The sequence below is a fragment of the Triticum aestivum genome, chromosome 5A (genome assembly GCF_018294505.1).
Source record: "Triticum aestivum cultivar Chinese Spring chromosome 5A, IWGSC CS RefSeq v2.1, whole genome shotgun sequence".
NCBI classification, from domain to species: Eukaryota; Viridiplantae; Streptophyta; class Magnoliopsida; order Poales; family Poaceae; genus Triticum; species Triticum aestivum.
Window position 1 is genome coordinate 303,134,339 of NC_057806.1, and position 12,839 is coordinate 303,147,177.

The 12,839-nt window shown below is 43.2% G+C and overlaps 1 protein-coding gene across 1 annotated transcript; it reads left to right on the forward strand.

The window, feature by feature from the left end:
- Window positions 1-4,944: 4,944 nt before the first annotated feature.
- Window positions 4,945-10,357, forward strand: LOC123103048 (protein trichome birefringence-like 11). The gene is made up of 4 exons (XM_044524538.1): window positions 4,945-5,786; window positions 8,048-8,443; window positions 8,946-9,104; window positions 9,545-10,357. The coding sequence occupies exons 1-4, from the start codon at window positions 5,323-5,325 to the stop codon at window positions 9,921-9,923; spliced, it is 1,398 nt and encodes a 465-aa protein (XP_044380473.1). The 5' UTR covers window positions 4,945-5,322; the 3' UTR covers window positions 9,924-10,357.
- The last annotated feature ends 2,482 nt before the right edge of the window (window positions 10,358-12,839 follow it).

Genomic DNA, 12,839 nt, shown 5'->3' on the forward strand with positions numbered 1-12,839 from the left:
GGTATTAAGATGGGACGCGACATCCTCATTAGGAGTATCAGAAAATTGGTCTTTCATAACAAGATTTAGCAAAACAATATTAATATCACAAGTCTCCGCACTAGTGGCAGGAGGAGCAAGAGGAGTTCCAATAAAATCATTGTTGTTGGTATTTGAGAAATCACATAGCTTGGTGTTCTCTTGAGTCATGATGACCACACAACAAGATTGCACTCAAAAACAGATCCGGCAAGAAAACGACGAATAGAAAAGAGAGGCGAATAACAAATTTTTGTGAAGTGGGGGAGAGGAAAACGAGAGGCAAATGGCAAATAATGTAAATTGCAAGGAGATGAGATTTGTGATTAGGAACTTGGTATATGTTGAAGATCCTCCCCGGCAACGGCGCCAGAAAATCCTTTTGATGTCGCTTGAAGCTACGTCGGTATTTTCCCAAAGAGAAAGGGATGATGCAGCACAACGGTGGTAGGATTTCCCTCAGATATGAAACCAAGGTTATCGAACCAGTTGGAGAACCAAGCAACACAACGTAAACAACTCCTGCACACAGATAACAAATCCTCGCATCCCGACGTGTTAAAGGGGTTGTCAATCCCTTTCGGGTAACGGTGCCAGAAATGGTGCACGGACGGGGGAAAGTTGTAATAGATTAAATAAATAGATCACAAATAAAATAAAGTGCAACAAGGTATTTTTGGGTTTTTTGATTAATAGATCTGAAAATAAATGCAAGATAAATGTAGATGGCAAAGGCAAATATATGAGAAAGAAGACCTGGGGGCTGTAGGTTTCACTAGTGGCTTCTCTCGAGAAAAATAGCAAATGGTGAGTGAACAAATTACTGTTGGGCAATTAACAAAACTTCAAATACTCATGACGATATCTAGGCAATGATCATTATATAGGCATCACGTCCAAGATTAGTAGACCGACTCCTGCTTGCATCTACTACTATTACTCCACACATCGACCGCTATCCAGCATGCATCTAGTGTATTAAGTTCGTGGAGAAACAGAGTAATGCAATAAGAACGATGACATGATGTAGACAAGATCTATCTATGTAGAGATAGACCCCATTGTTTTATCCTTAGTAGTAATGATACATACGTGTCGTTTCTCTTTCTGTCATTGGGATCAAGCACCGTAAGATCGAACCCACTACAAAGCACATCTTCCCATTGCAAGATAAATAGATCAAGTTGGCCAAACAAAATCCAAATATCGGAGAAGAAATACGAGGCTATAAGCGATCATGCATAAAAGAGATCAAAGAAACTCAAATACTTTCATGGATATAAAAAGATAGATCTGATCATAAACTCAAAGTTCATCGATCCCAACAAACACACCGCAAAAGAGTTACATCATATGGATCTCCAAGAGACCATTGTATTGAGAATAAATAGAGAGAGATGAAGCCATCTAGCTACTAACTACGGACCCGAAGGTCTACAAAGAACTACTCACGCATCATCGGAGAGGCCCCAATGGAGGTGGTGAACCCCATCCTAGATGGTGTCTAGATTGGATCTGGTGGTTCTGGACTCTGCGGCGGCTGGATGAATATTTCGTCGACTCCCCTAGGGTTCTAGGATTTTTGGGGTATTTATAGAGCAAAGAGGCGGTCCGGGGGGCACTCGAGGTGAGCACAACCCCCCAGGGCGTGCATGGGCCTGCTGGCACGCCCTTGTGGGTTGTGCCCCCCTCGGGGCACCCCCAGGTGTAGCCAGGGCCCGTTGTGTTCCTTCTGGCCCATAAAAATTCTTCGTAAAGTTCCGTGGCATTTGGACTCCGTTTGATATTGATTTTCTACAATGTAAAAAACATGGAAAAAACAACAACTGGCACTTAGCACTATGTCAATAGGTTAGTATCAAAAAATGATATAAAATGACTATAAAATGATTATAAAACATCCAAGATTGATAACATAACAACATGGAACAATCAAAAATTATAGATACGTTGGAGACATATCAGGCATCACTGAAGTCTTTCTATCTGCGTGGCCTGAAGACTTGTTACACTTGAGGATTGTGAATGCTACAGCTGGTTAGGCGTCGCGTTCTGACCATCCAAGAGTCATTGTGGATCGCCGGTGAACGAAGTCTCTGAAGGTTTGTAAGTTTACCTTGAAGACTTACCAGAGTGATTGGGCGAGGACTGTGTGTCCTTAGCTCAAGGGGGATAAGGTGAAGATGCGGTCTTCTGAGTTAAATCTCAGCCTCCCTAACCAGACGTACAATTGTCACAGCATCTGGAACTGCTCTACCAAATCCTTGTCTTCACCAAGCAACTGGTTCTATCCTTCACTTCCCTTTACTTTACAATTTGTCTTCGTGAAGTCATTGCCTGTATGATCTGATTGACTTCACTGAGTGAAGACTGTTTATTGTTTGGTTTCATACTGTCTTCCATCCCGATCCATACTACATAGCTGCTGATAGTCTTCGTGCTTTCACCTCATTGCACACTTGACTATGGCTTGTCTAGTGTAGTCTACCTTCCGCTCCATATCAATAGGTTCATTTCTATTGTTTGTCTTCAAAGACCTCATGGTTTGAAGACTTGCATAAAAATCGCCTATTCACCCCCCTCTAGTCGATAACTATCACTTACACTTTTGGTCGTCACATATGTCTTTTGTTTTTACCAGATATTATTTGTATTCCCGAAGTTTTCCTAATTAGATAAAGTTTTGTTGCCCCTCAAAAAATTAGATCATCCATACATTATATCGTAAGAGCAATCATACATTCGTGCCTGGAAGGCTCATCATCGACAATATCATTTCTGGGTATGAGTGCTTACACTTCATGAAATGGAACAAAGCTTAAAAGAACAGACTTTGTGCTAAAAGCCTGATATGACGAAAGCCTGTGATTGAGCGGATTGGGCTTTTCTTCGAGCTGTCATGGCAAAGCTAGGATTTTGTTCACCATGGATTGACATTATCATGGGTATGCTCAGTTCAGTATCCTTTTTAGTGTTGTTCAATGGTAAAAAATGGAGTCTTTTAAACCTAGGAGAGGTATCATCAAGGTGATCCAATATCACCATATCTCTTCTTGTTGGCAGCAGAGGGCCTTTCATGTCTTTTGAAATCTAGTGTTCAGTCGTCAAACCTTGCAAGCATCAAAGTCGTCAGTTAATCACATTTTGTTTGTAGACGACAACCTGTTGCTCGTCAAGGCACTGGGAGATGGGATGAGGTGTCCCTTTTGTTGGATAATTATTGTCGGGCTTATGAACAACGTATCAATCATGATGAATTATTATGTTTTTAGTAAGGGTTGCCCCAATGGTACCCGTCCAATTGATTAAGAATATCCTTCATGTGCCTAATGAATCCTTGAGTGAAAGGTACCTAGGATTGCCTTAAGATGTTGGCTCTTCAAGGAATGTCTCTTTTAACTACCTCAAAGATAAGACTCTGAAAAAGGTTATTGGTTTGATCGAGAAGACCAGGTCGGCTACAGGTAAAGAAGTTTTGATAAAGGTTGTGGCTAAAGTTGTTCTAATATATTTCATGTCATGGTTCAAACTTCCAAGAGGCCTATGTAAACATTTGACTTCACTTATCTAAAAGTTATGACGGGGCAGTAAAGATGGCAACCGCAAGCCCGCATGAGTATCATGGGATTCTATGACACAACTTCAGTTCATGGGTAGCCTCAGTTTTTCCTGATTTTGAGCTTTTCAATCTTGCTTTGCTAGCTCACCAAGCTTGAAGAATTATGCAATACCCGGACCCCCTTAGTGCCATAATTGTTAAACTGCCTTATTTTCCATCACGCTCAATTCTTTTCTTTTTTATGTAACTTCCTATTTTGATGGCTCCCCTCTTGGCAAATCTCTTTTTCTTTGGCAAATTCCAAAAATTCATGTGTGGATATTTTGGAAAATATATATGTTGTTGGCTTCCTCCTCCTTCAAATCTTATTTCCTCAGGCAGCATCGACGTCCCTGCCTCCTACAAGGTCTTGGTGAGCCCTTGTTGGCGACTACGCAGCTCCATGTCTCGAGCTTGACTAGGTGCCTAATATGGGTGGCGATCAAAACTAAAAGCCTTCCCCATGCACACTGGTCAATTTGCTTCCTTGTCTTCGTCAGCGATGTCGTAGCCAGCCACGTTATCCCCGTATCCGACAAGGTCACGGAGAGCCCTCGCCGGTGGGCACACGACCACTATCTACCTGCATGTGCATGATGTCAATCCAACTTGTGCCCCGACATAGACTCACCTAGGACTGGCTGTGTGCTTTTGCGTGTGTCGCTGCATGCTCCAATTATTTCATCTAAAAGTCCAAACTGGTGGAGGGACGCTGACAATATATTTTCAACAATTCCTCGCACGTGCAGACTCCTTTAGACCCTAGACGTGGAGTCGATGTAGACGTGGAGTATTGATCTTCAACTTGAGACCTCCTTGCACTGATACAATATTGAATTTATGTTTCAGTTCCAATAATGCCAAGGAGCCATTTCGACTAACATGTTTTCCTCACAAGAAACAACAATCTTCTTTCCTACATTCGAACGTAAATCTAATAATATGTCGTTGGTGACATATAGCACATGCTTCATTAATCAAATTAAGGAGTAAACAAGCCACACATGCCCTATAAAGTATAAACCAGATATGGTGAGCAAATGAATTAAAAATAAATAAATAAAAGATATGGTGAGCAAATGACAAGGATTAGAAGTTGCATGCTGTAACTTGATGACAATTGGAGTACTGGTACTTCCAATCATACTAGTACTAGTACTAGCATAAAATTTGACCGTGGATTACCAACTCATTACTCCTACCTATCCTAGCCGGCACGTCCGGATCTGCAGGCTTCCCATCCAGCATTCTCCCCCGCCTCCACTTCTACCTTACCCCTCTTTCCACGGCCCCTCACCCACACCAACACATAACCCGTAATGCCGTAATGGCTCATGATGGCGAACGAACGGGGTACTTGGAACTAGCCGTCGTAGTACATGCCAAATACTCCCCACACGCATCGCTTTCCCCCAAATCAAAACGCAGATGATTCGCTTGCTGCTTCCTTCCCCCGCTCGTCCACATCCCCGTCTCGTCTCATAAACTTCGGCCTCTCTGCAACTCCCCTCTCCTCCTCCTCCCCCACTCCCTCCAACTTCCCACTCCTTTATGTCAGGCACGCACAAGCCGCGGGTGCTCGTGATTAGCTAGCCTGCTGCTCGCGCTCCGCCGGCCAAGGAGGAGGAGGAGATCTCTTGTCTGTGCTGTTGGTCTCTTCTCTCCTTGCTTCGCGAGGGAGGGGAGGGGAGGGGAAGGGAGGGGCGATGGTGGGGTCGCCCACGAAGCGGCTGGCGCGGCGGGTGATGAGGAGGCCGCTGGAGAAGGCCGGGATGGTGGGGCTCGCCGTGGTGGCCACGGCCACCGCCGCGCTGCTGCTGCTCGTCTGTGCCGCCTCGCTCCGCTGCTCCGCCGCCGTCGACTACGCGCTCGCGGCGCCCAGGAGGCTCTGGAGCGGCGGGGTCTCCATCGCGGCCGAGGCGTCGCCGTCGCCGTCGGCGGAGAGGGGGAGCGGCGCCGTTAAGAAGGCGGCGGCGGCGGCGGCGGCGATGGTGGTAGGGGAGGAGTGCGACCTGTTCGACGGGAGTTGGGTGTGGGATGACACCTACCCGCTCTACGAGTCCAAGGACTGCCCCTTCTTAGACGTCGGGTTCCGGTGCTCGGAGAACGGCCGGCCGGACGCTTCCTATGTCAAATGGCGGTGGCAGCCGTCGCGCTGCGATCTACCCAGGTTGGTTGGACTTCACTACTTCTTGCTTGTGCCGTTGCTACTAGTACCCCCTCTGTGTTTTTTTTAAGAATCGACTTGAATCTGTTGTTTTCCCAAGCTTGTTGTGTAAGTAAGAGAAATCTCTAGTCACTAGTAGAACCTTAAATTCATTGTCAATCATGAATTTCAACGTGGCGCTCTCTGGTGAGGTGAATGCACAATTCGCATTTGTATTCACAAGTTCCAATCCATTACGGGTCCTTGGTCACGTGGATAGGTTGGCTTTGCAGTTTATAGTTTCCAGTTGGGATTTTCTAGCACTTTCTTCGGCGAACTTGTCAAAAAGAAGAGATTAGGATGGCGATGGCTTGTTAAATAAACGTGATGCAATCTAGCGATCGACATGTTGCATTTTGTACATATTGGGGATTAAAATTGCAGCAGTAGTTCTGACTTGTGAGATGGGTGCGCATTTTATAATCTGAACCCTACTAAACATTAGATTATTCGAACATGGTGCTGCGGACGACCGATTGACCTTAGGAATTGGTACTGCACAGTACGATTGGGAACTCACCTTTTCACACTTTGCTCTGATTGAATTAACGATGCCCAGAGTTAGCAATCAACATGGTGCATTTTCTATATAACGGGAATTAAAATTGCAGCAGTAGTTCTGACTTGTGAGATGTGGATCCATGGGTGTGCATTTTATAATCTTAACCCTACTTAATACTCGCTCCATCCCAAAATAAGTGCCGCTGATATAGTACAAAGTTGTACTACATCAGCGACACTTATTTTGGGACGGAGGGAGTATTAGATTATCCGAACACGGTGCCGCAGGTGACCGTCTCACCTTTGGAGTCGGCACTGCACAGTATGATTGTGAATACCCTTTAACTCTTTGCTCTGATTGACTTAGAAAATAATGTTATGCACTCAGTTAGTCTTCGGGTAAATATATTACTTATTTCGGGAAAATAATGTTATGCGTGAGTTAGCCTTCGGGAAAATAATGATATTGTTCAATTATTTGGGTCTGACATGATGTTGCCATCTTTCTTACCACATGTGATTGGAAGTGGTCTCTTCCTGTAATTTGCCAAGTCCTCTGGTATTTCTGTTGTTAGTGTTATGTTCAGCTGCACGGTGAAATGTGGGATATGTTGTTGGTTAGCTTTCTTAGTTAAATTTCTTGTTTTCATGCATGTGAATATCCTTTAATTGAAGTTATTTCGTTGTCCCTCATAACTACTCCCTCCGTTCGGAATTACTTGTCTTGGAAATGGATGTATCTGGAACTAAAATACGTCTAGATACATCCATTTCTGCGACAAGTAATTCCGAATGGAGGGAGTACAATTATAGGCTATCTCACAGAGCTATTCTTTCTCGAACACAACTTACATAGCTATGCTGGAATATTGCTATGTTAGGGTAGTTAATTTGATGGGAATCCTCATGCAATTGTAGAATGTTGAATGTTTGCAGATTTCTTTTTCTTTGGGTAACCCAACCCAATTTAGGTGAAGTTAATACGTAAATTTAATTTTCTAAAAAATGATGTCTCAGTAGGCAATACAAGTCTCACCCCAAATTAATTTTATGAAATAAATCGCCATCTAATACCATCAGCAGCATTATGTCGTATAGTTTTACTACCAAACAATTAGGGATGATGATGTTAGTTACATGGGGCTAGTGCTGACTGTAGCCATGCTTTACCATGGGTCACCATCATTTCATGAGTAGCTAAATAACAACACATTGTGCCACTATTTGCTGCCATTTAATTTGTGTCAATGATGGTGTAATTTAGGAAATCCGCATGTTTGCAACATGTAAGAGGACGGGTGCATGTGTTGGATCTTATAATGTGTATGACTGTGACTGCAGCAAATAGTTTACTGTGCTTAGCACATCACTAATGGACAGACAAATCATGAGCCTTTATGGTGAAACTCAAGAGCAGTGCATTGTAATGAACTTTGAACTCTGACATATGGTGCTTGTGAATTGTGATATAGTCCACCTTTACTTAGAATAATCACAGTAATGATATTACTGAGTGCCGTGCCATTGAGCAACTTGAAACTCTTTGCAAATTGAAATCCTCGAAATAACAGCTGATTATCAATTCCTTTGTATTATGTAAGTTCATGATTTTGCTTACTGCTAATCATGTTTGTGAGCGGAACAACCTGAACAATATGCTTTTCTCCTCTAAGCATAATTTATCTCAGCTTCTAACTTAAATCTTTTTTCCTCCCATTTCCTAGATTCGATGCCAAATTTATGCTCGAGAAGCTACGGAATAGAAGGGTGGTATTTGTTGGTGATTCAATTGGAAGGAACCAATGGGAGTCTCTGCTTTGTATGCTCTCTAGTGCTGTTCCTAACAAGAAGTCCATCTATGAAATTAATGGGAGTCCCATCACAAAGCACATGGGTTTCTTGATTTTCAAGTTTAGCGACTACAATTGCACTGTGGAGTATTACAGATCTCCTTTTATAGTCCTTCAAGGCCGTGCACCAGCTGGAGCCCCTAAGGTTGTTAAGTACACAGTTAGGGTGGATGCCATGGATTGGATGTCGGGCCGCGGTAAGTGGAGCAGTGCTGATATTTTGATCTTTAATACTGGGCATTGGTGGAACTACGAGAAAACTATCAGAGGGTAAGCAACTAAGAATACACATTATACTGACTTAATAACTTCTCCTGTCTCAGTGTTAAATGTTTCTTGTAGACGTCGTCCTTTTTTTTTACCATCACCTTCTTCGTGTTCACGAATTCACCTTTCATATTCGAAATTAACATCTACTGGTGATTAGTATACGCACCAGCAGAGTAGCATTTGATTAGTATACACACTCTTGTAATTTGTTCACATGTATACTTTTCTGATAGTTGTTTAACAGAATTGTGATAGCATGATTCATGAAACTACTGAGGGTATGGGATGTTAAGATGTGGTTACAGCTAAATACACTAAAAAATAGGCCTATGAACTCTTTTGTTCTTTAATAAAACATACATAGAACTTAATAGTATGCGATTTCTGGCCCCCAACCTGATCTATGTGATGATATCTTTACCTGTGGTTCATTTCTTGTGGAACCACCACAATTGCATCTGCCGTAATCGACTTAAAACTAGGGTTACTTTGTCTGTACCAGGGGTGCCTATTTCCAAGAAGGAAGTGAGGTCAAGATGGAGATGACTATTACTGATGGGTACCAAAAATCAATACGGACACTATTCAATTGGCTTCACAAAGAAGTTAACACAAGCAAGACCCACGTCATCTTCCGTACTTATGCTCCTGTGCACTTCAGGTCTGTACAATGAACGACTTGTGAACGCTACGTCTTCCTTTTTATGTTTCCTTGCTAAAGCATTTTCATTGAGAGTGCTTATGTTTCAAGGCCCCAAACAATCATCACAGGCTGCTTGGTTTGACACAATAAATTTTGGAGTCAGAATTTACTCATTATATTTTTTATTCAAAGCTTTATGAATTTCACTTCACCAAAACATATTGTTCAATATATGATCCATCTTTCACCAGCCGTTTTGCAATTTTACCAAATACAATATATGACAGTATGGGTTATATAGGCACTTAAAAGGCAAATAAATGTTGGCTTCCTGATTTCTATGCTATCAAACATTTCATCAATTTCTCTTGTTCTTGATTTTTTTAAATCTATTTAACTATTTAAATACATGAGTAAATTGACTGATCTTTAACTAGAGTAATCCATGTTTTCCTCAGAGGTGGTGACTGGAGGAGTGGAGGGAGTTGCCACTTGGAAACTCTTCCTGATGCGACACCAGTTAAATCACTGGAGCAATGGGCTGACATGCTTCAACCTGTGCATAATTTTCTTGGGAGCAGCATCAGACCCAAGCTACCTGGGTTAGCTATATTGAACGTGACACAGATGACATCACAGCGAAAAGATGGTCACCTCTCAGTATACCTCAGCCCTTCAGGGCCTGTCCCTCTGCACAGGCAGGATTGCAGCCATTGGTGCTTGCCTGGAGTTCCTGATACCTGGAACGAGCTTCTGTATGCTGTCTTCATGAAAAGGCAAACGGTGATGGACCAAAATGTTTCTCTTGCTGGCTCAACAACACTGAACACAGGCTGACTAAAATCCTGGGGTAGGCTACCTGATGCTCGCCCGGTGAAAGCTTGGTATCGAGGGTTCGTGAGTCTCCTGCAACGATGATGCTGTCGGTATGCTTCCCACTTAGGTAGCCTAATGGTGAAATGCATTTTTGTCAGAAGATGGGAGCTGGCTTGCAGGAAGCTGCACCACTCTGCTCTGCTGTACTGAGAGGTTAGTGAGTATAAGAGCAAAATTGAAGAAAGTCATACATATAGCTGAATGTGATAGTCTGTGTTTCACAGAGGCGGCACAAGTGTTAGCCGATGTGATCATAGATTAGAGGGGGCGCAGTCGGTGATGTAGGTAGTATATTGGCTGCTGTCATATTGGGGATGTTGCCGTGGTGATTGTATGTAATTCATCAATTTTATCCTTAACGGTATATTCTCAGTGGCTACAGCAGTTGATTTGCATAGTTCGGCGTTTCTATCCCTTCCCGAGCACTATGATTAACTAGAGGATAACTTGCGTGTTGCTGCAGGAATTAGTTGATGAAAATTTGGATTGATAACATGGCAACTAAAATTTAAAATACATATGATTTACTATACTTGATATATATTGTTATAACAATATTTATTGAATTAAATATCGGCCGATATTTAAGTTAATCGGCTAGTTAATCCTGAATCTGTAGATCACGGATGCCATTACACCTTATCCATCGTGTTAACTAAATAAAGGGAAAGGGAAAGGGAAATTTGGGCTCCAAAATTTTGGCCCATTCCCTCCTTTACCCCAAAATTGGGTGTTTTAGGTCAGCCTGTTCCCTCACTTCTCACTCTCCCCTCCCCTCCCATAGTAATCCTCTTTGAAGGAGGCTAGGAGCCGCCGCCAACCCGAGCAGGTGCCGGTGCCATCCCCCAGATGATGAAAATATGCCCTAGAGACAATAATAAAACGGTTATTATTATATTTCCTAAATCATGATAAAGGTTTATTATTCATGCTAGAATTGTATTGACCAGAAACTTAAATACATGTGTGGGTACATAAACAAATACCAGTCCCTAGTAAACTCTACTAGACTAGCTCGTTGATCAAAGATGATTAAGGTTTTCTAACCATAGACATGAATTGTCATTTGATAACGGGATCATTAGGAGAATGATGTGATGAACATGACTCATCCGTTAGCTTAGCATATGATCGTTCAGTTTATTGCTACTGCTTTCTTAATGTCAAATACATGTTCCTTCGACCATGGGATCATGCAACTCCCGGATATCGAAGGAATACCTTGTGTGCTATCAAACGTCACAACGTAACTGAGTGATCATAAAGATGCTCTACAGGTATCTCCGAAGGTGTCTGTTGAGTTCGTGAACCGAGATTGAGATTTGTCACTCCGTGTATCGGAGAGGTATCTCTGGGCCCTCTCGGTAATACACATCACAAGAAGCTTGCAAGCGAAGTGACTAAGGAGTTAGTTGCAAGATGATGTATTACAGAACGAGTAAAGAGACTTGCCAGTGACGAGATTGAACTAGGTATAGAGATACCGAAGATCGAATCTCGTGCAAATAACATACCAACAGACAAAGGGAATTATGTATGTTGTCATAAAGGTTCAACTGATAAAAGATCTTCGTGGAATATGTAGGAATCAATATGGGCATCTAGGTCCCGCTATTGGTTATTGACCGGAGAGGTGTCTTGGTCATAACTACATAATTCCTGAACCCGCAGGGTCACACGCTTAACGTTCGCTGACGCTAGAGTAGCATTGGGATATTTGATGAGTGGTAACCAAATGTTGTTCGGAGTCCCGGATGAGATCACGGACGTCACGAGGAGTCTCGGAATGGTCTAGAGATAAAGACTTATATATGGTAAGTCATATTTTGGGTTCCAGAAAAAGTGAAGTTTTTTCGGTATTGTACCGGGAAGCTTCTAGATGGTTCCGGAGGATTCCGAAGGGGTCCGGAAGTCCACAATTGGGTCCACCATGACCCAAGGGCTTGTATGGGCTGCGGGGAGGTGCCCTAGCCTTATTGGGCCAGGTGCACTAAGTCCTCAAAAGCCCATGTAACTAGGGAAGGCAAAAAGGAAGGAGTCCTAGTAGGAATAGGATCGGACTTGGAGTCCAAGTCCTCTCCCCCTTAGCTGCGCCCTAGGGTTTGGAGGGTGTCGGTGTCAAAACCAGCGGATCTTGGGTAGGGGGTCCCGAACTACGCGTCTAAGGTGGATGGTAACAGGAGGCAGAGGACACAATGTTTTACCCAGGTTCGGGCCCTCTTGATGGAGGTAAAACCCTACGTCCTGCTTGATTAATATTGATGATATGGGTAGTACAAGAGTAGATCTACCACGAGATCGGAGAGGCTAAACCCTAGAAGCTAGCCTATGGTATGATTGTGTGTTGTAGTTGTTGTTGTCCTATGGACTAAAACCCTCCGGTTTATATAGACACCGGAGAGGGTTAGGGTTACACAAGGTCGGTTACAAAGGAGGAGATACACATATCCGCATTGCCTAGCTTGCCTTCCACGCCAAGTAGAGTCCCATCCGGACACGAGACGAAGTCTTCAATCTTGTATCTTCATAGTCTAACAGTCCGACCAATGGAGATAGTCCGGCTGTCCGGAGACCCCCTAATCCAGGACTCCCACAGTAGCCCCTGAACCAGGCTTCAATGACGATGAGTCTGGCGCGCAGTATTGTCTTCGGCATTGCAAGGCGGGTTCCTCTTCCGAATATACCACGGAAGAATTTGAATATAAGGATAGTGTCCGACCCTACAAAATAAGTTCCACATACCACCATAGAGAGAATAATATTTTCACAAATCTAATTTGCTGACTTGTTTTGGCAACACGACATTATGCCATGGCCCGGTGATTATTCGAACCGTTTTCTTTAACTAGCCCCGCACATAACGCGAGGCAGTTTTTC

Coding starts and splice junctions, on each gene's coding strand:
- LOC123103048 (XM_044524538.1), top strand. CDS start 5,323: ATGGTGGGGTCGCCCACGAAGCGGCTGGCGCGGCGGGTGATGAGGAGG. Junction 5,787..8,047: donor TCGCGCTGCGATCTACCCAG/GTTGGTTGGACT, acceptor CCCATTTCCTAG/ATTCGATGCCAAATTTATGC. Junction 9,105..9,544: donor TATGCTCCTGTGCACTTCAG/GTCTGTACAATG, acceptor TGTTTTCCTCAG/AGGTGGTGACTGGAGGAGTG.